The sequence below is a fragment of the Dendropsophus ebraccatus genome, chromosome 9 (assembly GCF_027789765.1).
Source record: "Dendropsophus ebraccatus isolate aDenEbr1 chromosome 9, aDenEbr1.pat, whole genome shotgun sequence".
Lineage (NCBI taxonomy): Eukaryota > Metazoa > Chordata > Amphibia > Anura > Hylidae > Dendropsophus > Dendropsophus ebraccatus.
Window position 1 is genome coordinate 102126356 of NC_091462.1, and position 27667 is coordinate 102154022.

Sequence of the window (27667 nt, forward strand, 5' to 3'; positions counted from 1 at the left end):
ATACAGCCACGGCGCAGGACTCCCAAAAGAACTCCAAGGACCTCACGAGTATCTTTCTTGGACGTTTATTCACACTAGGCTTAAAAATAGATGGCACTTGGCAGCGAGGAGGGGCTTGGTAAAGGAGTCAGTCCGACAATGAAACGCGTTGCTCATTTTTAAGCCTAGTGTAAAGAAACATCCAAGAAAGATACTCGTGAGGTCCTTGAAGCCCTTTTGGGAGTCCTGCGCCGTGGCTGTATGTATGGTCCAATGGTCAACTCCAAACTGCATTTTCGTGCTGGGTGGGTGGGTGCTGGGAGAAGAGAACCAGAGGCCAGGCAGCGGACTGATATAACAACATTAACACCTACTTGTGTTGTGCCTAAGGCTTGCACACCACCACCAGGTTAGCCTGGTCGACTTTCAAGTAGTTTTCCTACTGATATTGTCCATACAACGCTATATTAGCGCCCCTATTTGTCCATATATGTTGTTCGTCTGTGCCAAAGAATGGTATAGGGGACTGGTATAGTATCTGGCCCACATCTAACATTTCTTTGCTTATATTGATCAAACCCATCAGGACTCAATGAACCTCGCCGACCTGTATGTGGATAGCACGCCTTCCATGATAGCAGCTGTGACCTACCAGAGGACCATGAGGGAACAGAGCACTTTAGCAGCTCCTATCACAGTAACACACAAGGTAACCACTTCAAAGCAACTAGTAACTGAGATGTAAAAGCCACAATACACAAGGCAAGGCCTAGAACGCTAACCAGAAGCTGCTGAAGATCCCTACATACCGGCCTAAAAAAAAATTATGTCTCAAGAGGGAACGTGTCCTCTAGAAATGTCTTAATGATAGAACCAGCTCTGGACCTAATCCTTGTAAGTGAGGAAGTGTCTGCAAGGGTCTGACTGCTGGGACCCACATATTCCCTGGTGTGAATGCAGCGATGGGTGATCATTCAACTCTGATGGCAAAATACAACACTAACCTACACGAGTCCTGTAAACAGGCTACACAGGACCCCTGTACTTGTCACTGGAGGCAGGGCTGTGCAGGCGGAGTAGGAGCTAGTTTTGGCTGGAGTCGGAAAAAATGTACCGACTCCAGCTTTAAAAACACTGGCCCAATTAGATAAGAGGGGGGGGGGGGGGGGGGGGGTAGGGAATATATCAGTAATAGGACACTGGCCCTATTAGATAAGGGGGGGGGGGGGGGTCGGGGCAAAGTTGTCGGTCACTATTTGGCAGTGTGTTTCTGAGCTGGAAGAGTCCATTGTATGGGGGGAGATCTATGCTGTTCTCTTCCTGGATGCTGGATGACTGTATATGAGCAGCAGTGTAATATGGAGATATCCTGTGTAATATAGAGGAGGGGAAGACAGTGTAGCAGTAACCTCCGTCCTCAATGTGGTGTTTTTCTTCAGTGTTCTATGGCTGCAGCAGGTTGTGTGTGTGTGTGTGTGTGTGTGTATGCTATGGCTGCAGCAGGCTATGTGTGTGTGTGTGTATGCTATGGCTGCATCAGGCTGTGTGTGTGTGTGTGTATGCTATGGCTGCATCAGGCTGTGTGTGTGTGTGTGTATGCTATGGCTGCATCAGGCTGTGTGTGTGTGTGTGTGTGTATGCTATGGCTGCATCAGGCTGTGTGTGTGTGTGTGTGTGTGTGTGTATGCTATGGCTGCATCAGGCTGTGTGTGTGTGTGTGTGTGTGTGTATGCTATGGCTGCAGCAGGCTGTGTGTGTGTGTATGCTATGACTGCAGCAGGCTGTGTGTGTATGCTATGGCTGCAGCAGGCTGTGTGTGTGTGTATGCTATGGCTGCAGCAGGCTGTGTGTGTATGCTATGGCTGCAGCAGGCTGTGTGTGTGTGTGTGCATGCTATGGCTGCAGCAAGCTGTGTGTGTGTGTGTGTGTGTATGGTTGCAGCTGTGTGTGTGTGTATGCTATGGCTGCAGCAGTGTGTGTGTGTGTATGCTATGGCTGCAGCAGTGTGTGTGTGTATGCTATGGTTGCAGCTGTGTGTGTATGTGTGTGTTATGGCTGCAGCAGTGTGTGTGTGTGTGTGTGTGTTATGGCTGCAGCAGTGTGTGTGTGTGTGTGTGCTCTATGGCTGCAGCAGTATGTGTGTGTACGCACTATGGCTGCAGCAGTGTGTGTGCACTATGGCTGCAGCAGTATGTGTGTGTGCGCACTATGGCTGCAGCGGTATGTGTGTGCGCGCACTATGGCTGCAGCAGTGTGTGTGTGTGTGTGTGTGTGTGCGCGCGCGCACTATGGCTGCAGCAGTATGTGTGTGCGCACTATGGCTGCAGCAGTATGTGTGTGCGCACTATGGCTGCAGCAGTATGTGTGTGCGCACTATGGCTGCAGCAGTATGTGTGTGCGCACTATGGCTGCAGCAGTATGTGTGTGCGCACTATGGCTGCAGCAGTATGTGTGTGCGCACTATGGCTGCAGCAGTATGTGTGTGCGCACTATGGCTGCAGCAGTATGTGTGTGCGCACTATGGCTGCAGCAGTATGTGTGTGCGCACTATGGCTGCAGCAGTATGTGTGTGCGCACTATGGCTGCAGCAGTATGTGTGTGCGCACTATGGCTGCAGCAGTATGTGTGTGTGCGCACTATGGCTGCAGCAGTGTGTGTGCGCACTATGGCTGCAGCAGTGTGTGTGCGCACTATGGCTGCAGCAGTGTGTGTGCGCACTATGGCTGCAGCAGTGTGTGTGCGCACTATGGCTGCAGCAGTGTGTGTGCGCACTATGGCTGCAGCAGTGTGTGTGCGCACTATGGCTGCAGCAGTGTGTGTGCGCACTATGGCTGCAGCAGTGTGTGTGCGCACTATGGCTGCAGCAGTGTGCACTATGGCTGCAGCAGTGTGTGTGTGTGTGCTCTATGGCTGCAGCAGTGTGTGTGTGCACTATGGCTGCAGCAGTGTGTGTGTGTGTGTGCTCTATGGCTGCAGCAGTGTGTGTGTGTGCTCTATGGCTGCAGCAGTATGTGTGTGTGCTCTATGGCTGCAGCAGTGTGTGTGTGTGTGCGCTCTATGGTTGCAGCTGTGTGTGTATGCTATGGCTGCAGCAGTGTGTGTGTGTGTGTTATGGCTGCAGCAGTATGTGTGTGTATGCTCTATAGCTGCAGCAGTATGTGTGTGTGCTCTATGGCTGCAGCAGTGTGTGTGTGTGTGTGTGTGTGTTATGGCTGCAGCAGTATGTGTATGCTCTATAGCTGCAGCAGTATGTGTGTGTGCTCTATGGCTGCAGCAGTGTGTGTGTGTTATGGCTGCAGCAGTGTGTGTGTGTGCGTGTGTGCTCTATGGCTGCAGCAGTATGTGTGTGTGTGCTCTATGGCTGCAGCAGTGTGTGTGTGTGTGTTATGGCTGCAGCAGTGTGTGTGTGTGTGTGCACTATGGCTGCAGCAGTATGTGTGTGTGCGCACTATGGCTGCAGCAGTATGTGTGTGTGCGCACTATGGCTGCAGCAGTATGTGTGTGTGCGCACTATGGCTGCAGCAGTATGTGTGTGTGCGCACTATGGCTGCAGCAGTGTGTGTGTGTGTGTGTGCACTATGGCTGCAGCAGTGTGTGTGTGTGTGTGTGCGCACTATGGCTGCAGCAGTATGTGTGTGTGTGTGTGCACTATGGCTGCAGCAGTGTGTGTGTGCACTATGGCTGCAGCAGTGTGTGTGTGCACTATGGCTGCAGCAGTATGTGTGTGCTCTATGGCTGCAGCAGTGTGTGCGTGTGTGTGCTCTATGGCTGCAGCAGTATCTGTGTGTGCGCTCTATGGCTGCCGCAGTGTGTGTGTGTGCGCTCTATGGCTGCCGCAGTATGTGTGTGTGCGCTCTATGGCTGCCGCAGTATGTGTGTGTGCGCTCTATGGCTGCCGCAGTATGTGTGTGTGCGCTCTATGGCTGCAGCAGGCTGTGTGTGCGTGCGCTATGGCTGCAGCAGTATGTGTATGCGCGCGCTATGGCGTGCCCCCACACCCACAGTGACCCCTCTATATCACTATGTGTAAACCCCTCTATATCACTGTGTGAACCCCTCTATATCACTATGTGTGAACCCCTCTATATCATAGGTATCTGGCATTGTTAGCAGTGTGTCTTTGTGTATGGTGAATAGTTAGAAACAGGATTGTCAGCAGAAAAGACCACCTGCTCCATCTAGTCTAGTTGTGAGTAGTTCAGGACATGGAGGCTGGAGACTGGCTGCATCCGCTGCACACACAGGAGAAGCTGCTTTATATACAGTATTCCTTTATTCCCTCAGAAGTCGCCCCAGTGTCATGTAGGACATTAGGGAGAAGCTGCTGAGCCAGTGTGATAAATAACTCCCCTGGTATATGACCGGCCATTTATGAAGGAGCAGGAGTCGGAGTTGGTCCTGATAAAATTCAGGAGTCGGAGCTGCAGCTTACCGACTCCACAGCCCTGAGAGGAGCCCTGCAGTCATACCCTCATTACCTATCCTGTGGATGAAGGATGAGTCTTCTCTATGGCATTTATAAGAGGCTGTAAGATAAGAGAAAGAAATGTCCCTCAAACAGCCCCACTCTTGTCTATGGGCAAAGTCCGGTATTGTAGAAACGACCAATTCCTTCGAACCGACGTGATACCACGGACTAAATCGACCACTTAGGCAATACAAGACAACAGTCAGGTTTGTAGAATTTCTTCAAAGCATCATGTGACACTGATATATCCAATCAGTCTATGTATTACTTGGATGACTGACTGCAATACCACATTTACTCACTAGTAGGGATGCACGATGCACCGAAATATCGATACTACTATCGATATTTCGGGCAGAAAAACGGTTCGATACCAGGATTTCCTGGTATCGATACTTTGTTAATTTGCATAATAGCGCAGTTTAACAAAGTATAGAGCAGAGAACACGGCCGGCGGCTATCTGAGTGCCGGCCGTGTTCTCTGTATGCCTCTCCCTGCTCCCACCTGTCACTTCCTCCGTGCTCTCTCTCCCTACGTTCCCGGCGGCGCCAATTTCAAATAGCCGGCACATAGCAATTGCTTGTGCCGGCTATGTATCAGTGTTGATGCCGCTGTCACACTGATAGCGGCATTAACCCCTCCTGAGCCGCTCCGTATGCAGCAGGGGGCGGCTACTGTGTGTAGCAGACCCCCACTGCCGGTGTCTGTCTGATAATAGGATCCGGCTCAGCCAGACTGTTATCAGGGAGATGATTCATGTGGCATGGAGGAGAGCGGGAGGTCGGGGTGGAGGACAGAGAAGGCTGGAGGTGAGGAGGACAGAGAGGGCTGGAGGTGAGGAGGCTGAAGAGGGAGAGCCGGCGGTCCGGGAGTGAGGAGAAGGGAGAGGAGGTGAGGAGGCTGAAGAGGGAGAGCGGGGTCGGGGAGAGGACGACGGAGGAGAAGGCTGGAGGTGAGGAGGAGATGCGGCCACTTCATCTGGCTGCACTGTGAGGTGGGGGCCACAGGACTGTGAGGAGGAGCGGTCGGGGCCCTCAGATAACTCCCGGGCAGACATCAATTGGGCATGAACAGGAGGTCGGCCGTGCTCTGACGGGGGAGGGGGGCTGTAACCTGCAGATTACCCTGCCGCCCAAATCCTGGTCACTATGCTCTGAAAGAAGAAAAAATGCAACTACAACCCTCATCATCCCAATAGCTGAAGTGTGTGTGTGTGTGTGTGTGTTACATGACTACAGCCCCCACCATCCTCCTGGTAGCTGAAGTGTGTGTGTGTGTGTGTGTGTGTGTGTGTGTGTGTGTGTGTGTGTGTGTTACATGACTACAGCCCCCATCATCCCCAGCTAGCTAGTGTTACATGTCTTCAATTTCTATTCTTGTGGGGTTTTTTATGTAATTTATTCAGTATCGAATTGGTATCGAGCATTGAAAAAAAAAAGTTGGTATTGGTATCGAACTCAAAATTCTGGTATCGTGACATCACTACTCACTAGTGGCCGCTACAGGGAAAATAAGCAGTTTCAGCAATACCAGCTACTGGCAGCAGTCATAACTGTGGTGACAAGCCCCATAAAGCACATGTCTAATACTAGTACATCAGGATGTTGTCCAGATAGTGGTGTATCGTTTAACCCCTTCATGTCAGCAATCTGTATATATACTTTCCTGACTGATGTGTGCGGGACCGCTGCAGTGAGAGCGGTCCCGCACAGTGTGTGCCCGGGGCTAAGGATAATAAGAGGCAACTGCGATCCCGCAGCGGCCTTTCATTAACCCCTTAACACCGCGATCTATAGAGATTGCGGCGCTTAAGGTACTCAGTGACAGGAGCAGCTCTGCTGCGGGGCTCCTGATCACTTGTACCGACGGGCCGGGGTAAGTCACTTACCTCCGTCCTGTCGGATCGGCCATCCATGCAGTCTCTGCTCTCAGGCAGGTTCTATGCATAGATCGCCGATAACACTGATCTATGCTATGGCATAGCATAGATCAGTACATGCGTTCTAATGATTGCATGTTTTACTGTAAAATGAAAAAAGAAAAAAGTAATTAAAAAGTTTTTAAAAGTATTAAAAAAACCCTTATAAACCCCCTGCCAGTAAAAAGTTAAATATACCCCCCCTGCCAATTATAAAAATAAAAAAATTTAAACATATTATATACCGTAGCGTGCGGAATTGTCTAATCTATTAAAATATAACATTGTTCCTGCACTGTGAACGATGTAAAAAAACAAACCCCAAGATTGCTGATTTTTTAAAATTATATATCAAATAAAAATTAATAAAAAGCAAAATCTAAATTTTTCTGTTACACTAATATGACATTAATAAAAACTAGAGATCATGGCCCAAAAATTACACCCCAACCAGCCCTGTAGGTGGAAAAATAAAAGCGCTGTGGCTCTTAGAAGGCGGGGAGGAACATTGCATTAATTTGACCCGGGCATCAATGGCCTCTGTCTTGAAGGGGTTAATTAAGAGGCGCTTACCTTTGCCATGGGTCCTGGCTGGGTGGTCGTCATTCCTGTGTGAGTGGGCATATTCGCCGTCCCTTGTGTTAATGTTTCAGCAAGAACACTCCCAGGATTGGCTTGCATGGCAGGTGAGTTATACTGTAAGCCGGCACCCCGCCCTCGGTTGCCAGGCCCCAGTGAGCCGTTCAGTACCTGTCCCTGTGCCGGCTGGGCTTGGCTCATTAGTGTGTGCCCAGAGTTATTTAACAGTGCTTGATGCCCTTGATTAAAGTTGGAGTTTATGCAGATACCCGCAGACGCCTGTTGGGCAGCAGGACTGCCCGCCACCATGCCAACTTGCTTTTGAGACTGAGAAGTGGGAACCGATGGACCAGGGGTGCCAGACGTAGGCTTGTTTAATCCAGATGGCGGAGTGGCAGCAAGTCCTTGGTTGAGTGGGCTTTTGTTGAGGCCTCCCAGGTTGCCAAGGCCTGGGCTGTTTTGTTGGCCTTGAGCTCCCATAGTTTGTTGTACAGGGCTACCAGAGCCCCCTCTTCCCATGCCAGCGCCCAGTGCTGGATTTCCTCCCCGAAGAAGATCGGAAAGTGGCTTGTTCTGGGAAGAGCCATCTTGTCCTAGTCCTCCACCAGTGTTCAAGAGGCTGAGATCTCCGTTAGGAATCAACTCGTCGGGAAGGTCATTCTCCAAGTCAAAGAAAGAAAAATCTGGAAAGACAAAATGATGATGCATGGGTAAAAGGGTACAGTACATCAAGGATCATATACATCCCCCTCAATAAGAAGCATACCCCAGTCACTGTCTTTATACACTGCTAGGATGCACCATGACTATGATTAGCCTGAATGTAACCCCATAAATACATGACCCCTCCATATTCGTTTATCCGAGGTGACTGAGCAGCATCCTACCAAGTGATCCCCAACCAAGTGCCCTGTGTGCAGAGTTACAAGCTCCCGTCCGTACGGCTAAGACAAGCTGTTTAATAATGCATGGTAACATGGAAATAAATCACAGCACTGCCGTGTCTCCCCCACACGTGCTAGGAGGCAGGCGCGCACAGGAAGTGGCAGCCGGCCAGCCGCAGCATTCTTCTTAATGGGACACTTCCAGTAGTGAATATAGTCTACGCAGGTTACACAGGTAGGAGTCAATCTTTACCACTGCTAATGGCAGACTTATCACAGCTGTAAGAGAACCCTCTATAGCATAGGGAAAAAAAGTCAGCTTAGGGCTACTATACGTGTGATGCAACAAGCTGTGCAACAAAATAGTCTGTGCGCCTTTATTATAGCTATGATATTGTATCAGAAAAATAAGCAGTGCAGCTTTATTATAGCTATGATATTGCTATCAGAAATAGAGCCAAGTCACATGCAGGTTACAGGTGAATGTGTTTTCTATAAAGCTCTATTCTGGCAACGTCTCATGTGACCTGCAACCAATATCCAAAGACATGGCATGTCACAATCCAATTCACTAACACTACTCCCACCCAGTCACTAAGCAGCCCTAGTATTTTAGGAAGCAGCATGGCCTCCCAGCCCGCAGCTTAGTGATCACAACCTATACCAGAAACCGGGGATGTTATGTCCGATCTCTCCACCGACACCAAACCTGCCGCTTCCTAATCCTGCCTCCTCTTACCTACAAAAGGCACCTGGGACATCACCGCCGCTCTTAATACACTCTCCCAATCTTCTACTTATTCTAGAAAATTCTAATTTAAACCGCTGTCAGACTCTTGTGGTGGCGGCTTATCCCCCTTGAGAACAAAGGATGCCAATAACCACCATCAGGGAAAAGCAAGAACGTGTTCATCTAATAGGTTCTCTCAGCTATAGTGAATTTAGGAGTGTACGGTAGGGATTACCGGTGGCTGAAGTTGGATGCAGCCCTGAGGAGTCCTGGAAAACATGGAGAAGGCCTAGGACTGTAACCACGTTGTTTTCCAGGACTTCTTCAGCCACCCGGTCCTAAATGATCAGGTCTCTTTCACAGACAATCCTATCCTCCTCCATATTGTGAGCTGTAACCATAAGGCTGCAACAGGTTATATCCTCCTCCTATATCCCCGGCAGCAGTAGGTTATATCCTCCTCCTCCTATATCCCCGGCAGCGGCAGGTTATATCCTCCTCCTATATCCCCGGCAGCAGCAGGTTATATCCTCCTCCTATATCCCCGGCAGCGGCAGGTTATATCCTCCTCCTATATCCCCGGCAGCGGCAGGTTATATCCTCCTCCTATATCCCCGGCAGCGGCAGGTTATATCCTCCTCCTATATCCCCGGCAGCGGCAGGTTATATCCTCCTCCTATATCCCCGGCAGCAGCAGGTTATATCCTCCTCCTATATCCCCGGCAGCAGCAGGTTATATCCTCCTCCTATATCCCGGCAGCAGCAGGTTATATCCTCCTCCTGTATCCCCGGCAGCAGGTTATATCCTCCTCCTATATCCCGGCAGCGGCAGGTTATATCCTCCTCCTATATCCCCGGCAGCGGCAGGTTATATCCTCCTCCTATATCCCCGGCAGCGGCAGGTTATATCCTCCTCCTATATCCCCGGCAGCGGCAGGTTATATCCTCCTCCTATATCCCCGGCAGCAGGTTATATCCTCCTCCTATATCCCCGGCAGCAGGTTATATCCTCCTCCTATATCCCCGGCAGCAGGTTATATCCTCCTCCTGTATCCCCGGCAGCAGGTTATATCCTCCTCCTATATCCCCGGCAGCGGCAGGTTATATCCTCCTCCTATATCCCCGGCAGCGGCAGGTTATATCCTCCTCCTATATCCCCGGCAGCGGCAGGTTATATCCTCCTCCTATATCCCCGGCAGCGGCAGGTTATATCCTCCTCCTATATCCCCGGCAGCGGCAGGTTATATCCTCCTCCTATATCCCCGGCAGCGGCAGGTTATATCCTCCTCCTATATCCCCGGCAGCAGGTTATATCCTCCTCCTATATCCCCGGCAGCAGGTTATATCCTCCTCCTATATCCCCGGCAGCAGGTTATATCCTCCTCCTATATCCCCGGCAGCAGCAGGTTATATCCTCCTCCTGTATCCCCGGCAGCAGTAGGTTATATCCTCCTCCTCCTATATCCCCGGCAGCGGCAGGTTATATCCTCCTCCTATATCCCCGGCAGCGGCAGGTTATATCCTCCTCCTATATCCCCGGCAGCAGCAGGTTATATCCTCCTCCTATATCCCCGGCAGCGGCAGGTTATATCCTCCTCCTATATCCCCGGCAGCAGCAGGTTATATCCTCCTCCTATATCCCCGGCAGCGGCAGGTTATATCCTCCTCCTATATCCCCGGCAGCGGCAGGTTATATCCTCCTCCTATATCCCCACCAGCAGCCAGTCAATCACATAAGCCTCGGTGGTTAGTAATGTTAGGGTTGAGGCTGGCGCTGTGTACATTGAAGCGATTTGCCATTAATGTGATCTTGATCATAATATCAAACTGTAAATACTACAACCCTAATCCTATATCCTACCCTGAGATTAAGAACCACAAGAGCAGGAGCCACAAGTGTATGGTTAGCGGAGTCATCCCAGCAGCCACACACACATAACAGGGCCCTGCTCCACACCATGGACAAACACACAGCAACCACATAATACCGTGTATAGCCGACACATCAGCACCACACAACATATACGCTTCACATGTCTACAATCAGACCTGACAGCTACACAAACTCCATGTATAATCCTACCCAAACACAAGAGTATACAGGCCATCATTTGCTTCTCCCAGCTCATACAATAAGGAACAGAGGGAACATAACTTGGGGAGAATTCACCCCAATCTAACACAATACACAATCTCCCATGCACGCTCACCTCTAAGAAGAGGGGGGTGGCTTAAAGGAAAACCACCAGCAAGTTAGAAGAATCTATCCTGCTGTTACATATACACAGAACATGGGATTCTGAGACTGAAGAGAGTCTTGTTACCTAAGGGTATGTGCACACACTACGGATTCCGAGCAGAGAACTTCAAGCGGATTCCGCCACGCTCCTCTTGAAGCTCAGTCCGTCCCATAGGCTCTATTCTATGCTCAGGCAGTTTCCACCATCCTCCCAAAGAACTGATAAGTCAATTGTTTGGGCGGACGGCAGATTAGTCCCCCTGCTGATAGTTCCCCTTTAAAAACTGTTACCAAATTCCGTTTAAATGGATTTGTTAGATAAAATGACAAGTGCTTTGGGAAAGTTCTTAAAAACGGACTTCTTTGCAAAGCCAAGCAGCGGCCGTAGACAGGATAATGGCTGGATCTATGTATAGCGTGTAACAAAGGGCCTGCGCTCACAAAGCCCTCATGATGTATACATTAAATCATTTCCCAATAACCCCCCTGCTCGGGGGAGGGGAGGAGGAGGAGAGGAGGAGGAAAAAGAAAAGTTACAAGTTAACCACAAGATCTCTCGGCGTATTGTGTATCTCCTCACTTCCTGAGCTGCCATTAAATCATCGGAACGAGACTTGATGACCTCAGGAAACTTCCTAAGGTGAACTAGGGATAAGGCCTGATGGCTGGATGTACACCCCACTCGCTGCGTATTCCTTGGCAGGGAGCGCCTGGAAACAAAGGAACTCAAGACAGTTTTATTATTCTGTGTGGAAAAATGCAATAAGTGCTCGCTTTATTGGAGAGGAGTTCTGAGAAAACCCGATTCGGTGGGTTTTAGGAGGTTCCCCCCTCCCCCCGCCCCAGAAGATATCTCACCAGATACACAGCTTATTCTATATCCCCCCCACATAACAGACCCTGACCCCCAGCCAAATACTGTCCAATAGGCCAGTCCTATAACATCTCTGGCCTGGATCCCGGATGTATATACAATCCAGAGGTCAGGACAGATCAATCAGAACACGTCTACCGCGGCCGTATACATTGTGGCTGCACCAATAAAAGAATGTCCTATGTAAAGGACCACTAACACTTTCATTCATGGGGTCCAACTCTTAATACTTGGAATACTAAGTTCCAACCTAGGACCCCCACAGATCACAGACCCACGAAGTGATAGCAGGGCCTGTGCACATGCTCTATTACTGCTCCATTCAATATCTAACCTATTTCATAAGCTCCATAGATAACTGTGGCCATACACCTGCACTGCCTCTCCTTACATAAGGGGTGACAAGGGACTCCCTACTTGTGATCTGTAGGGGTCCCAGCAGTCAGCCCCTCATCCATCAGCTAGTTACAGCCCATCCTGCGCTTCCTAATTCACATGTACTCACAGTATACCTGAGCACGTTTGTGTCCTCCCCCTTTGGCTGCAGTGTCTCTAAATTAATCACTTAGGGTATATAGGCTCTCCTTAGTAACTACGGTCAGACATGGTGCTCAGATGCTGGGCCCAGTAGTTGGCTGTGAAAGCATAGAAGATTGTCGGCAGAAGATGACCACTGGGCCCATCTAGTCTGCCCTTATAGTATTTCCCTTCTTATTAACTCAGGATAGATATATGTACACACAAGGCAGGTTAATATTCTATTGTAAAAGTATTGTAGATTTACCAACCACATCTGCTGGAAGCTTGATCCAAGCATTATATATACACAGGCAGCCAGGGCAAACCATTATACACTCACCGGCCACTTTATTAGGTACACCAGTCCAACTGCACGTTACCACTTAATTTCTAATCAGCCAATCACATGGCGGCAACTCAGTGCATTTAGGCATGTAGACATGGTCAAGACAATCTCCTGCAGTTCAAACCGAGCATCAGTATGGGGAAGAAAGGTGATTTGAGGGCCTTTGAACGTGGCATGGTTGTTGGTGCCAGGGCTGGTCTGAGTATTTCAGAAACTGCTGATCTACTGGGATTTTCACGCACAACCATCTCTAGGGTTTACAGAGAATGGCCCGAAAAAGAAAAAACATCCAGTGAGCGGCAGTTCTGTGGGCGGAAATGCCTTGTTGATGCCAGAGGTCAGAGGAGAATGGGCAGACTGGTTTGAGCTGATAGAAAGGCAACAGTGACTCAAATAGCCAACCGTTACAACCAAGGTAGGCAGAAGAGCATCTCTGAACGCACAGTACGGCCAACTTTGAGGCAGATGGGGTACAGCAGCAGAAGACCACACCGGGTGCCACTCCGCTCAGCTAAGAACAGGAAACTGAGGCTACAATTTGCACAAGCTCATCGAAATTGGACAGTAGAAGATTTGAAAAACGTTGCCTGGTCGATGAGTCTCGATTTCTGCTGCGACATTCGGATGGTAGGGTCAGAATTTGGCGTCAACAACATGAAAGCATGGATCCATCCTGCCTTGTATCAACGGTTCAGGTGGTGGTGGTGGTGTCATGGTGTGGGGAATATTTTCTTGGCACTCTTTGGGCCCCTTGGTACCAATTGAGCATCGTTGCAACGCCGCAGCCTACCTGAGTATTGTTGCTGACCATGTCCATCCCTTTATGACCACAATGTACCCAACATCTGATGGCTACTTTCAGCAGGATAATGCGCCATGTCATAAAGCTAGAATCATCTCAGACTGGTTTCTTGAACATGACAATGAGTTCACTGTACTCAAATGGCCTCCACAGTCACCAGATCTCAATCCAATAGAGCATCTTTGGGATGTGGTGGAACGGGAGATTCTCATCATGGATGTGCAGCCGACAAATCTGCGGCAACTGTGTGATGCCATCATGTCAATATGGACCAAAATCTCTGAGGAATGCTTCCAGCACCTTGTTGTATCTATGCCACCAAGAATTGAGGCAATTCTGAAGGCAAAAGGGGGTCCAACCCGTTACTAGCATGGTGTACCTAATAAAGTGGCCGGTGAGTGTATATATTAACAGGCAGCCGGGGCACACTATTATTATATATATATACACACACAGGCAGCCGGGGCACACCATTATATATACACAGGCAGCCCAGGCATACCATTATATATACAGGCAGCCGGGGCACACCATTATATACACAGGCAGCCGGGGCACACCATTATATACACAGAAAGCCCGGGCATACAATTATATATACAGGCAGCCCGGCATACCATTATATATACAGGCAGCCCGGGCATACCATTATATACACAGGCAGCCCGGGCATACCATTATATACACAGGCAGCCCGGCATACCATTATATATACAGGCAGCCCGGGCATACCATTATATATACACAGGCAGCCCGGGCATACCATTATATACACAGCCCGGCACACCATTATATACACAGCCCGGCATACCATTAGCTTTCCCCAACGCCTGGCTGCACTGGTGACTTATTAGAAGGTGTTACAAATAACTGCCCCTCAATCCTTCTCTTCTGAAGTCTTTGACAACACAGAATGGAGGCGGGAGGCACTGACTATATGCCCCTCTGTCTCCACCCCCACGTCTACTTGTCAGAAGAGTAGATTACACAATATTTCATAAATGCCATCCCACAGCAGACTACCGGGAACAGCGTCTGAATGCAGCGCTAAACTGGGGGATGACATACACTCTTAAGTGATGTGACCAGTCCCTTTAAAGGGGAACTATCAGCAGGTTAGACCAATCTAAGCTGCTGATATATCCCTATTGCGCAGGAGTCGCTGTATACAAGTGCTATGAAAATGCTTTATATAGGACACAGCCATATCTCAGCAGCCCAATGACAGCTGGGGCACGAGATGTGGGTAAGGAGCTCATGTCTATGGTTAAAGCCAGGCAGACAGAGATGGTGAAGGAAGGAGGACGTGTGAAGCTGCCGATGACATCGAGCACTTGGCAGACTCCTGTGTACACTACATTACCTGTACCTAAAGCCTTTAGTACACAAAGGTTACTGCAGACACTAAGCATAAATGCCAAGGCCTAAGGGGAAGAAAATCTGGGCTGCGCTGTAAAGGGTCCAGTCTGCAGCTCTACAATTGGCTCTGTATGCCGCCCGTGGTGGGTGATATTAGCCATCTGTCTGGTAGCACAGGAGGCAAGAGGAATATCCACACCTGAGATGGGTGCGCACATGGGGTCTGACAGATATATGACTTATGTCCGGTGTGACGTGTTTCCTCCATCACAGCCAGTGACCTGCTCTTATAGAGGGGTCAGCCCCCCCCCCCCCCTCCCATCGGGCAGCTTTCATCTACCAGGCGGAATGGAAAAATGTGAGACTGGAGAGCGATCTGGAGTAGATTTCACACTCCGATCCGGGGAACATAATACCGCCCTGTAGTGGTGAAGATATATCAACGGGTGGTGCAGAGGGGGATTACAACGCCTTATGCATTTCCCAAATTTTCTTAAAATGGTGCGTACACTGAGGAAGAAGAGAAAAAAAAAACCCTGCAATGGTTGCTAAGCGCGGCACAAAAAGTTTGATCTGTTGCCTAGCAACAGGTGCCACTACACATGGCAGTGTCACTCACTATACTGGAGATCACTGAGCAGTCGTTTTCCCAAGCTGTTACATAACTACAACTCCCAGCATGCCACAGGCTGTAAAGCAGGGAAGAACCACCTTTAAACCCCCCCCCCCCAAGCTGCTGCAAAAATACAACGCCCTTCATGCCTGGCACGGTCCTTGCTGTAAGGGTATGCTGGGAGTTGTGGTTCCGCAGCAGCTGGAGGGTTAAACGTTCCGCATCTCTGCTGTAAGTGTATGCTGGGAGTTGTAGTTCTGCAGCAGCTGGAGGGGTAGAGGTTCCGCATGCCTGCTGTAAGGGTATGGTGGGAGTTGTAGTTCTGCAGCAGCGGGAGAAGTAAAGGTTACACATCCCTGCTGTAAGGGTATGCTGGGAGTTGTAGTTTTGCAGCAGCTGGAGGGGTAGAGGTTCCGCATGCCTGCTGTAAGGTTATGCTGGGAGTTGTAGTTGGCAATTGTGTAAAATTTAAACAAGATAAAAACTGATGTCCCATTGATGTTGAGACACTTCCCGTCATTGGGGGGGGGGGGGGGGGTTTACATTCCAACATCCGTCCCGAGCTCACAATGATGGGGAATGCTGAACCCCCTCATGCCTGAAATGTCACGGATAATACGCCGGCTCGGGCAGAGTCGCTGAGATAAATCACAACTATTCATTCATTGTAGTGAAGAGGGAACTGGCTACTGGCAGGAGGACTTATCAAACAGACCACGGACATCAGAGCGTGCGGCAGGAAGAAATGTGGTCAGGACATGCCGAGGGATGGCCGCCACTTGGCTCCGGCTCAACGTCGCTGCTGCTGCTGCTGCATACTCTCACTACAAAGACCAAGACAGGAAAGTTTTCTTTGTTTGTGAGAACTCTGAGCCAACTCACGGCCGCTATAAATCAGCCAGGAGAGATCCACCGAGATCCATCTCTCCTGACCGGCCCGGGTCTAGAACACAAGACGTATCGTATATACCATCACATGGGGGCTATACCACAACACTGCCATATCGTATCTACCCATCACATGGGGGCTACACCACAACACTGCACTGCCATATCGTATCTACCCACCACATGGGGGCTACACCACAACACTGCCATATCGTATCTACCCATCACATGGGGGCTACACCACAACACTGCACAGCCATATCGTATCTACCCATCACATGGGGGCTACACCACAACACTGCCATATCGTATCTACCCATCACATGGGGGCTATACCACAACACTGCCATATCGTATCTACCCATCACATGGGGGCTACACCACAACACTGCCATATCTTATCTACCCATCACATGGGGGCTACACCACAACACTGCCATATCGTATCTACCCATCACATGCTGCAATGGAACCATTCAGCGTTGCCAAAAAAATCATCCTAACCTGATGGTGGCCGTTATTCACATTCACCCTATAATTCATCTATTCCCATTAAAGGGCTACTCAGGCAAAAAAAAAAAAATCCTTTCAAATCTACTGGAGTCAGAAAGTTATATCCTTACTTCTATTAAAAATATCCATTCTTCCAGTGCTTATCAGCTGCTGTATGTCCTGCAGGAAGTGGTGTATTCTCTCCAGTGTGACAGTGCTCTCTGCTGCCACCTCTGTCCATGTCAGGAACTGTCCAGAGCAGCAGCAAATCCCCAGAGAAAACCTCTCCGGTATGATGCAACTTTAGGCTATGTTCACAGTACGTAAAACTACGGCCGTAGTTCTCACCGCAGAACTACGGCCGTAGTTTTGCGGTGTGGAACAATGCCTTATTTGCAATGGGATCCTGGCTGGAGTGTACACACACCGTATACGCTCCGGCCGGGATCCCATACGCCGCCGGAAAAAACGGACATGTCAGTTTTCTGCGGCCGGAATTCAGTGAATTCCGGCCGCAGAAAGACGTGTCAGTTCACACAGTGAAGCGAGTGGCTCCGGCCGCTCGCTTCACTGTGGGCTATGGGAAGCTCTAATACAGGTGCGCACTGATGCGCCCGCATCAGAGCTCTGCTGCCGGAAAGTTCATCCGGCCAGGGTCACGAGAACGGCCGGTCTCATACTTGGGTGTGAACATAGCCTCAATATGATGTTGTAATTCTGACATTTACTATATGAAAAATAAATAAAAAGATTGAAACAGAAAACCTCTCCTGCTCTCCAGACTGGAAAGAATACACCAGTTCAAGCAGGACATACAGCAGCTGATAAGTACTAGAAGACTGGAGATATTTTTTTAATAGAAGTAAATTGACACTTTGACCAACAGTTGATTTTAAAGGGGAAAAAAATTCACTTGAGTACCCCTTTAAACAATACTTCTACAGCATAGTTTTGTTGTTCTTCTCTCGCTTCTCCTGTCAATAGGGTGGGTCCCTATATGATGGGCTGTGACTGTACAGAAACACTTCCACTGACAAGGAATGGTAACACCCTATGGTCAATTTATTCATGCATATCAGGAGGAATGGCGGCATGCAGAGGTCCTTACCATCATTCATATGAAAGCGGTTATCTGTGCAGCCACTGCTGTCCGGCACAGATCATGGCCCCATAACTACTAAGTGTGTGAATGGAGCCATAGAAAGGACATGGATGGACTCGCAGACTTTCAGGTTACCATGGATGCGTCCCATGACGAGCCCCAATTATTAAAATAGGATGTGTGGGATGTGTCCAAGACAACCCAACCTCCCAGCAGTGGCTGCATCTGCACGCTGCTCTGGAGACCAGCTTAGTGACTGGTGGTGAAAGACATATTAACACTAAAGAAGAGGGAGCCTGGAGCACGCTGGGGTCTGTCCGAGCCCGAACACATTGCACCTGATTATGGGATCCACATGATCGTGCCTTGTGAAGCCTCTGTACACCAGATTGGTGATGGGGTACAGAGCTCAGCTGGTGTAATATAACCTTTCCTGGTCCAGGACCATCTGCCAAACCCTACCACCATCTATACAATATACTCACACAGTCCAACCGATCACTCCTAGCACTAAGCACTGTGTGCAGGCAGCCTGTACCCCACTGGCCGGGACACATGCAGTGAAGGAATGGGGGAACCACAAAGGGTTACAGGGTGGAGAGCCTGCAGGTGGCCAGTGTCATGGGGACCATCAAGCTCATAAATAACTACATGGTGTCTTTTCACCGTATACAAAAAAAACAATCCCAAAAATTGTGTTTTTTTTTCCTATTAATATGCAAGTCCAAGTCAGTAGGAAAAGCATTATTTTGTGTGTGTGTAATATATATATCTATATATATATATCTAGCTCCAGGATGACCATTGTATGTTGAGACCAACAATCTACAGAAAACCGGTAATTTGTTCTGAAGCCCCCCAAGATGTCACCCCAAAATGAGAAAAAATGTATAGGAAAATAAGCAGCTAACTAATATGGATACAGCAAGTGCTTACATACAACAGTCAGAAGGAGCTACTGGAGACTGTAATTTACGTTCTATGTAAAGGACGGGAGCATTTTCAGAGTTCTGTACAGATCACACAGGGTCCCAGAAATATAACATGAAGCCGTTCTCACCTGGTGCCCAAAGGAGCAACTCATCCTGGCCCAGGTATAGAGCAGCACAGGACATGTAGCATCACACTTTACTGTAGAGAGGAGATACCAGACGGCCAACCAGTGCAGGCACTTTAGTAATACTGGGGTCCTACCAGTAAAATGGCCACTTTCTTTGGTCGATCATCTAGTTATTTACATGTGCTGCAGATCCTGACTGTCTGTAGCATTGAATGGCTACTCTGGTCTCAAGTTACGATGGAACATTGTATCTTTTGGTGTGTGTGCGGGTATATATATATATATATATATATATATATATATATATACACATACACATATATATTCAGCTAAGACAGGAAACTGAGGCTACAATTTGCACAAGCTCATCGAAATTGGACAGTAGAAGATTGGAAAAACGTTGCCTGGTCTGATGAGTCTCGATTTCTGCTTGAACATGACAATGAGGTCACTGTACTCCAATGGCCTCCACAGTCACCAGATCTCAATCCAATAGAGCATCTTTGGGATGTGGTGGAACGGGAGATTCGCATCATGGATGTGCAGCCGACAAATCTGCGGCAACTGTGTGATGCCATCATGTCAGTATGGACCAAATCTCTGAGGAAGCTTCCAGCACCTTGTTGTATCTATGCCACCAAGAATTGAGGCAGTTCTGAAGGCAAAAGGGGGTCCAACCCATTACTAGCATGGTGTACCTAATAAAGTGGCCGGTGAGTGTGAGTGTATGTGTATGTGTATGTGTATGTGTATGTATATGTATATGTATATGTATATGTATATGTATATGTATATGTATATGTATATGTATATGTATATGTATATATATATATATATATATATATAAAGAAGTGGTGTGAACACAGACGGTGGCCTGTATGTAACAAATCTTTGCTCTAGACTGCAGAGATTGCCCGCCCAGCTGAGGCTGGTGTGTTGTGATAGATCCTGTTCCAGCCTGACCACAGTAATACAGAGTACATGTAGTCTTATGTCTTACATCACACAAAGTGGAAGAGAAAAAAAAAAAAAAAATAACATTCAACAAGAAGAATAAAAACGCGAGGGAAACAGGTAACGGGGCCCCGGGCCAGTAATGGAGGAGATGCTTCTTGGCAGTGATGCCATGCGTCCATCTCATAGAAGGGAGAACCTCTGTGCCCGCCGCCTCAGGTAGTCACACACCAGCTAAACACTGGCTCAGGCTTTCTCCCTTGATCGGCCAGCACAGAGGGTGCTCAGGCGTTAAGCACAGGGCAAGTGTGTGCCACAATGGCTCCTCATCGCAGCGCCATATGGTGCCTACCGGCGGTACCATAGCAATGCTCGCAGGCAGGCTATCTGCAGAATATGACATGTCTGTGTATAAGCTCAGAGGCATATGGAGGCACAGGAGGAGGCCACACTAGAACAGCTCAGCTCAACACAGGGATGGGGAACCTTCAGCCCCCCAGCTGCTGCAAAACTACAACTCCCATTGTGTCTGGACAGCCAAGGCAAAAGTTTTGGGTGTCCAGGCATGATGGGAACTGTAGTTTTGCAACATCTAGAGAGGCGGAAGATTCCTTATCCCTGGTGTAAAACGTATAAAACTGGAAACAAAGTAAAACTGCACGGCCCCTTCCCGACAAGAGATCATTCCAATAATTCCATCACACGGAGCGGATGAGGTGCCAATAGCCGATCGTCAGACTACAAAGCATCTGCTACAACCCATAAGAGCGCCCTGCCCCCTCCACATGTGCACAGGCCGCACGGAGAGAGGGGAGACGGGCAGTGTTATCACAGGAACGAGGACATGATGAAGAGAAACTCACCAACACCACAGCCAGATCCAAGATCACGTCCTGCACACACAGCTTACACCAAACCTTACAGTATATATACATGGGGGATCAGTGACCATCCTGCACACAGCTTACACCAAACCTTACAGTATATATACATGGGGGATCAGTGACCATCCTGCACACAGCTTACACCAAACCTTACAGTATATATACATGGGGGATCAGTGACCATCCTGCACACACAGCTTACACCAAACCTTACAGTATATATACATGGGGGATCAGTGACCATCCTGCACACAGCTTACAAACCTTACAGTATATATATATACACATGGGGGGGGATCAGTGACCATCCTGCACACACAGCTTACACCAAACCTTACAGTATATATACATGGGGGATCAGTGACCATCCTGCACACAGCTTACAAACCTTACAGTATATATATATATACACATGGGGGGGGATCAGTGACCATCCTGCACACACAGCTTACACCAAACCTTACAGTATATATACATGGGGGATCAGTGACCATCCTGCACACAGCTTACACCAAACCTTACAGTATATACACACATGGGGGATCAGGGACCATCCTGCACACAGCTTACACCACCCCAAGGCCTTACAATATATATACACAGTATGTGGCAATGAGCACAGGTGCTGAGCTACATGCTAGTGAATGGGATTGTAGAAATACAAGGTTTAGCATAGACCTTCACTAAAGACTACAGGATACAAGTCAGTGCATTAGGCTCTGTTCACATCTGTTTTGTTGCCCACGTACACAAAGGGCGCAGGAGGGCGACGGGGGACACACACACACAGGGCGCAGGAGGGCGACGGGGGACACACACACACAGGGCGCAGGAGGGCGACGGGGGACACACACACACAGGGCGCAGGAGGGCGACGGGGGACACACACACACGGGGCGCAGGAGGGCGACGGGGGACACACACACACGGGGCGCAGGAGGGCGACGGGGGACACACACACACAGGGCGCAGGAGGGCGACGGGGGACACACACACACGGGGCGCAGGAGGGCGACGGGGGACACACACACACAGGGCGCAGGAGGGCGACGGGGGACACACACACACAGGGCGCAGGAGGGCGACGGGGGACACACACACACAGGGCGCAGGAGGGCGACGGGGGACACACACGGGGCGCAGGAGGGCGACGGGGGACACACACACACGGGGCGCAGGAGGGCGACGGGGGACACACACACACGGGGCGCAGGAGGGCGACGGAGGACACACACACACGGGGCGCAGGAGGGCGACGGGGGACACACACACGGGGCGCAGGAGGGCGACGGGGGACACACACACACGGGGCGCAGGAGGGCGGCGGGGGACACACACACACGGGGCGCAGGAGGGCGACGGGGGACACACACACACGGGGCGCAGGAGGGCGACGGGGGACACACACACACGGGGCGCAGGAGGGCGACGGGGGACACACACACGGGGCGCAGGAGGGCGACGGGGGACACACACACGGGGCGCAGGAGGGCGACGGGGGACACACACACACGGGGCGCCGGAGGGCGACGGGGGACACACACACACCGGGCGCAGGAGGGCGACGGGGGACACACACACACGGGGCGCAGGAGGGCGACGGGGGACACACACACACGGGGCGCAGGAGGGCGACGGGGGACACACACACACGGGGCGCAGGAGGGCGACGGGGGACACACACACGGGGCGCAGGAGGGCGACGGGGGACACACACACACGGGGCGCAGGAGGGCGACGGGGGACACACACACACGGGGCGCAGGAGGGCGACGGGGGACACACACACACGGGGCGCAGGAGGGCGACGGGGGACACACACACACGGGGCGCAGGAGGGCGACGGGGGACACACACACACGGGGCGCAGGAGGGCGACGGGGGACACACACACGGGGCGCAGGAGGGCGACGGGACACACACACACACGGGGCGCAGGAGGGCGACGGGGGACACACACACACGGGGCGCAGGAGGGCGACGGGGGACACACACACACGGGGCGCAGGAGGGCGACGGGGGACACACACACACGGGGCGCAGGAGGGCGACGGGGCCACACACACACGGGGCGCAGGAGGGCGACGGGGGCACACACACAGGGCGCAGGAGGGCGACGGGGGCACACACACAGGGCGCAGGAGGGCGACGGGGGCACACACACAGGGCGCAGGAGGGCGACGGGGGCACACACACAGGGCGCAGGAGGGCGACGGGGGCACACACACAGGGCGCAGGAGGGCGACGGGGGCACACACACAGGGCGCAGGAGGGCGACGGGGGCACACACACAGGGCGCAGGAGGGCGACGGGGGCACACACACAGGGCGCAGGAGGACGACGGGGGCACACACACAGGGCGCAGATTTCATGGAGCCTATAGGATAGTAATGGACTGCAGTAAGTAATGTATGATGTGATATAGGCAGTCCCATGCAATGCATGTTACACTCCCTGCTGTATTATACAGTCAGCCCCATGCAATGTGATACAAGTAGTTCCATATAGAGAGGGTTGGTCTCACATAATGTATGTCAGAGTCAGACCTGTGTATATACTTGAGATACGGTCATGCATGAAGCGTGATACAATCAGGTAGTCCCATGTAATAACAGTCATGTTACCTATGATGTATTACAGCCAGTCCCATGTAACAAATGATATTCGATACAGTCCATGGCATTTATATGTTACTGTCAGTCCAATGTGATATACAAAGTGTTACAGGCAGTCCCATGTAACATATGTTACAGTTAGTTCTGTGTAATATACTATGAACACTATGTAATATATATGACGGCCCCTTAAATTGTGCATGTTACAGTCAGTCCCATGTAACATGCATGCTGAGATTGCCACCAGTCCCATGTAACATGCATGCTGAGATTGCCACCAGTCCCATGTAACATGCATGCTGAGATTGCCACCAGTCCCATGTAATGTATTTCTTAGTCAGTGCCATGCAATACGGATGACAGTCAGCAGCATACAATATGTTTAATTATAGCATCAGTCCCATGTAATTAATATTTTCCAGCCAGTCCCATGTAATGTGCATGTGTCCATACCATATATAATGTATAACCCCATCAGTCCCATCTAATGAATACACTACAGTCACTCCAGCCCTATGTAATGTATATAATGCATATATAGTCCGTAGTAACTTAGATGTGTTACACTGTCAGTCCCATGTAATGTATGATCTGGTAGAACAGGGGTCTCAAACTCCGGCCCTCCAGCTGTTCCCATCAGGCCTGGAGAGCTTTGGCTGTCACATGGATGATGGGAATTGTAGTTTTCTAATAGCTGGAGGGCCTGAGTGTGACACCTGTGTATTAGAGCATTGAACCCATGTAACGTGTATATTAGTCAGCCCCATGTAATATATATATATATTTTAGTCCCATGTAATGTATGTCAGTCCCATGTAACATGGATGATGTGTTATGCTGTCATGTTATTAGTCCCATGTAGCGTGCACGTGTTTGATATACACAAGACTTGGAAGTGATTCTTTGTCAGTCCGATGTAAGGTGTATCTGTCAGCCGCATGTAATATGCTTATCTCGCAGTCAGCCCCAAGTAAGGTGTCCATCTCGCAGTCAGTCCCATGTAATGTGTATATACCTCACAGTCAGGGCTATGTAATGTGTATATACCTCACAGTCAGGGCTATGTAATGTGCATTTATCTCAGTCAGCCCCGTGTAAGGTGTCCATCTCTGACAGTCAGCCCCGTGTAAGGTGTCCATCTCTGACAGTCAGCCCCGTGTAAGGTGTCCATCTCTGACAGTCAGCCCCGTGTAAGGTGTCCATCTCTGACAGTCAGCCCCGTGTAAGGTGTCCATCTCTGACAGTCAGCCCCGTGTAAGGTGTCCATCTCTGACAGTCAGCCCCGTGTAAGGTGTCCATCTCTGACAGTCAGCCCCGTGTAAGGTGTCCATCTCTGACAGTCAGCCCCGTGTAAGGTGTCCATCTCTGACAGTCAGCCCCGTGTAAGGTGTCCATCTCTGACAGTCAGCCCCGTGTAAGGTGTCCATCTCTGACAGTCAGCCCCGTGTAAGGTGTCCATCTCTGGCAGTCAGCCCCGTGTAAGGTGTCCATCTCTGGCAGTCAGCCCCATGTCAGGTGTCCATCTCTGACAGTCAGCCCCGTGTAAGGTGTCCATCTCTGGCAGTCAGCCCCATGTCAGGTGTCCATCTCTGACAGTCAGCCCCGTGTAAGGTGTCCATCTCTGGCAGTCAGCCCCATGTCAGGTGTCCATCTCTGGCAGTCAGCCCCGTGTAAGGTGTCCATCTCTGGCAGTCAGCCCCGTGTAAGGTGTCCATCTCTGACAGTCAGCCCCGTGTAAGGTGTCCATCTCTGGCAGTCAGCCCCATGTCAGGTGTCCATCTCTGACAGTCAGCCCCATGTCAGGTGTCCATCTCTGGCAGGCCCGTGGTCCCGGCCTCCGCTGCTCCCCGGTCCCCCCTCCCGGTCCGGGCCTGCAGTGCTCGGGCGGGCCGCGGCCTCTCGTACCTGTGCTGTCGGCGCTGGCGGAGAAGCCCGGGGAGCTGAGCTTGGGTCTCTTCCGGTTGGGCGGCCCCTCCAGCAGGTTCTCGGCCATCTTCTCCCCTTTTCTGATCGGTCACCGAAGACAGGCAAGGCTCCCTCCCCGGAGGAGGAGCGGCGTGCAGGGGAGGAGGAGGGGGGAAGCCCCGGCCCGGCCACCACCTCCCTCCCGGCTTCTCACCACCACCTAGCAGCCCCCCGAGTCGTGCATCCCCGCGGGGGCCCTGGCCTGAGCGCCCCGATCCGAGCACAGTGACGTCACAGCGCCCCGAATCTCCTCCGACCACCGGGGACCCTCCTGGAGCCGAGTCACCGGCCGGGACCCCCGAGAGCACTGGCTGCTGGGAGAAACCCTAGACCGGCTAAAGCGCACCTAAAAACTAGAGCTCCCCCTGGCGGCCACACGCCGCAACTGCAGCTGATCGACTATGGGGAACCCCCAAAAAAAATCAGTCGGGACCCCCAAAAATATTTTAATATCCCCCCAATTAGTGCAGCCGGGGACCCCCTTAGTGTGATGCGGTGGCGCCCCCTATATAGGACGTGAAGGATGAGGGGCGATAAATGTGGGGGCTCCAGCCCCCCAAGAGCGGCGGCCGCCGGGGTGTCAGGCCGAGGGTAGGCCCGGGCCGGGGAGCTTGCGTCAGGCCTCGGTCCCAGCTCCCCTCCCCCTTCCTCCTCCGGTTCTCTCCGCCCGCCCACGCAACCGTGCGGCCGCTTCCTCCTCCTCCGGGAGGGGGAGGGAAAACAATGAAGGAGCCGCCGCCGCTGGCTAATGGGCCCGCGGAGAAGCAGTGGCCTCCTCCGGCTAGGGGGGGAGAGGAAGCTGCCCCCCACCGCCTCCGGAGTCCCCCGCTGTCCGGGCTGGCAGCCCTCTCCTCCCCTGTCCTCCTCTCAGGGCCCCGGAGATCTCCGGCGCTGACCGAGCCGCGACAAGATGGCGGCTGTTGATTCCTCAATTAAAAAAAAAAAAAAAAAAAAAAAGTTTTTTTTCCTCCTCTCTTCTACGACGGCGGTAGAGGGGCGTGGCCACGCTTTACGCACAGAACGTAAGCGGGGGGGGGGGGCGGAATGGAGAATAGGGGGGCACGTAAAGCTGTGTATAGAATGAAGCTGAGAGGGAGCGGAGGGGTGGGGAAGCGCACGTAGCCTCCTGGAGACAGGCGGAGTGGGCGGGGCCGACCACGCCTGTAGGGAGTGGTGGGGCACGCCCACAGTGGTTGGCCCGTTCGGCTTACATATGGTTGGCTTTGCCCTGAGTGTAGAGAAGGTGTGTGTGAGGTGACTGATGGGGGACAGTCCATGTCATTGTGAGGGGGGGCAGGAAAATGGACCATACCACTAATGACGGGCAATGATGGGGATCAATTTTAATATTTGTGTGAGAGTAATGCTATATTATTTCCCCTCAACCTGCCGCACTCCAGCTGTTGCAGAACCACAACTCCCAGCATGCCCTGACAGCTACAGCTGCTGCAAAACTACAATTTCCCTTCACACCCTGACAGCTGAAGCTTGCCAGCTGTTGCAGAACTACAATTCCCATCATGCCTCAGCCCTCCAGATGTTGCAGAACTACAACTCCAATCAAATCCTGACTGACAAATGTCTTACTCCACGGATGGGGAACCTGCGGCTTTCCAGCTGTTGCAAAACTACAATTCCCATCATGCCTGGACAGCCAAAGCCGAAGGCTTTGGCTGTCCAGGCATGATGGGAATTGTAGTTTTGCAACAGCTGGAAAGCCGCAGGTTCCCCATCCCAGCCTTATGGTGCCTTTACACGGAGCGATTATTGTTTGAATTTTGTCGATAACGATCGAATTTGAGCAATAATTGGCTCGTGTAAACACAGCGAACGATCAAGCGACGAGCGAGAAATCGTTCATTTCGATCTTTCAACAGGTTCTCAAATCGTCGTTGGTCGTTCGCTAAAAGTTCGCAGATCGCGTCGTGTAAACAGTCTTTCCCCTATGTGTGAGATGGGCTTAAAGTGACTGTACCACCAGGCCCAGGCTGAAGCACTGGAGGCGGCCGGCCCATCCTTAGTGGGAAGAATCTCCAGCCCCTCCATGACGTGACTCCAATGGAACCCTATCATAGAGGGGCTGGGGTTTCCTCCCACTAAGGGTGGGTCGGCCCGCCTCCAGTGCTTCAGCCTGGGCCTGGTGGTACAGTCACTTTAAGTGATCTTAATAATAACAGAAATAGGATATGCTTAATTAGAAAATATTTATTCGGGTGCCACCTTCACCAATATGTACAAATATTTACAAGTGAGATCAGTTGTAGAAAGTTATGCACACTGTCGTGCCGTTCTTTCCCTATGTCGGGATTGTCCAGTACAGTCCAGAACCTTTAATGGTCTATTAGCTGTAACCAGAAATAGCTGATAGTTTTACACAATCAACTCTACACCGTGAT

General features: G+C 51.0%; 1 protein-coding gene across 1 annotated transcript in view; it reads right to left on the reverse strand.

Annotated features, from left to right (window-relative positions):
• The window catches only part of CREBBP (CREB binding protein), a 42626-nt gene extending 16430 nt beyond the window's left edge, over positions 1 to 26196 (reverse strand). The window contains exons 1-2 of the mRNA XM_069984111.1: positions 25212 to 26196; positions 6940 to 7628 (exon numbers count right to left, since the gene is read on the reverse strand). Of these exons, the coding sequence (XP_069840212.1) occupies positions 6940 to 7628; positions 25212 to 25299 (777 nt within the window). The 5' untranslated portion in view covers positions 25300 to 26196. The remainder of the gene's footprint in view (positions 1 to 6939; positions 7629 to 25211) is intronic.
• Positions 26197 to 27667: the final 1471 nt, after the last annotated feature.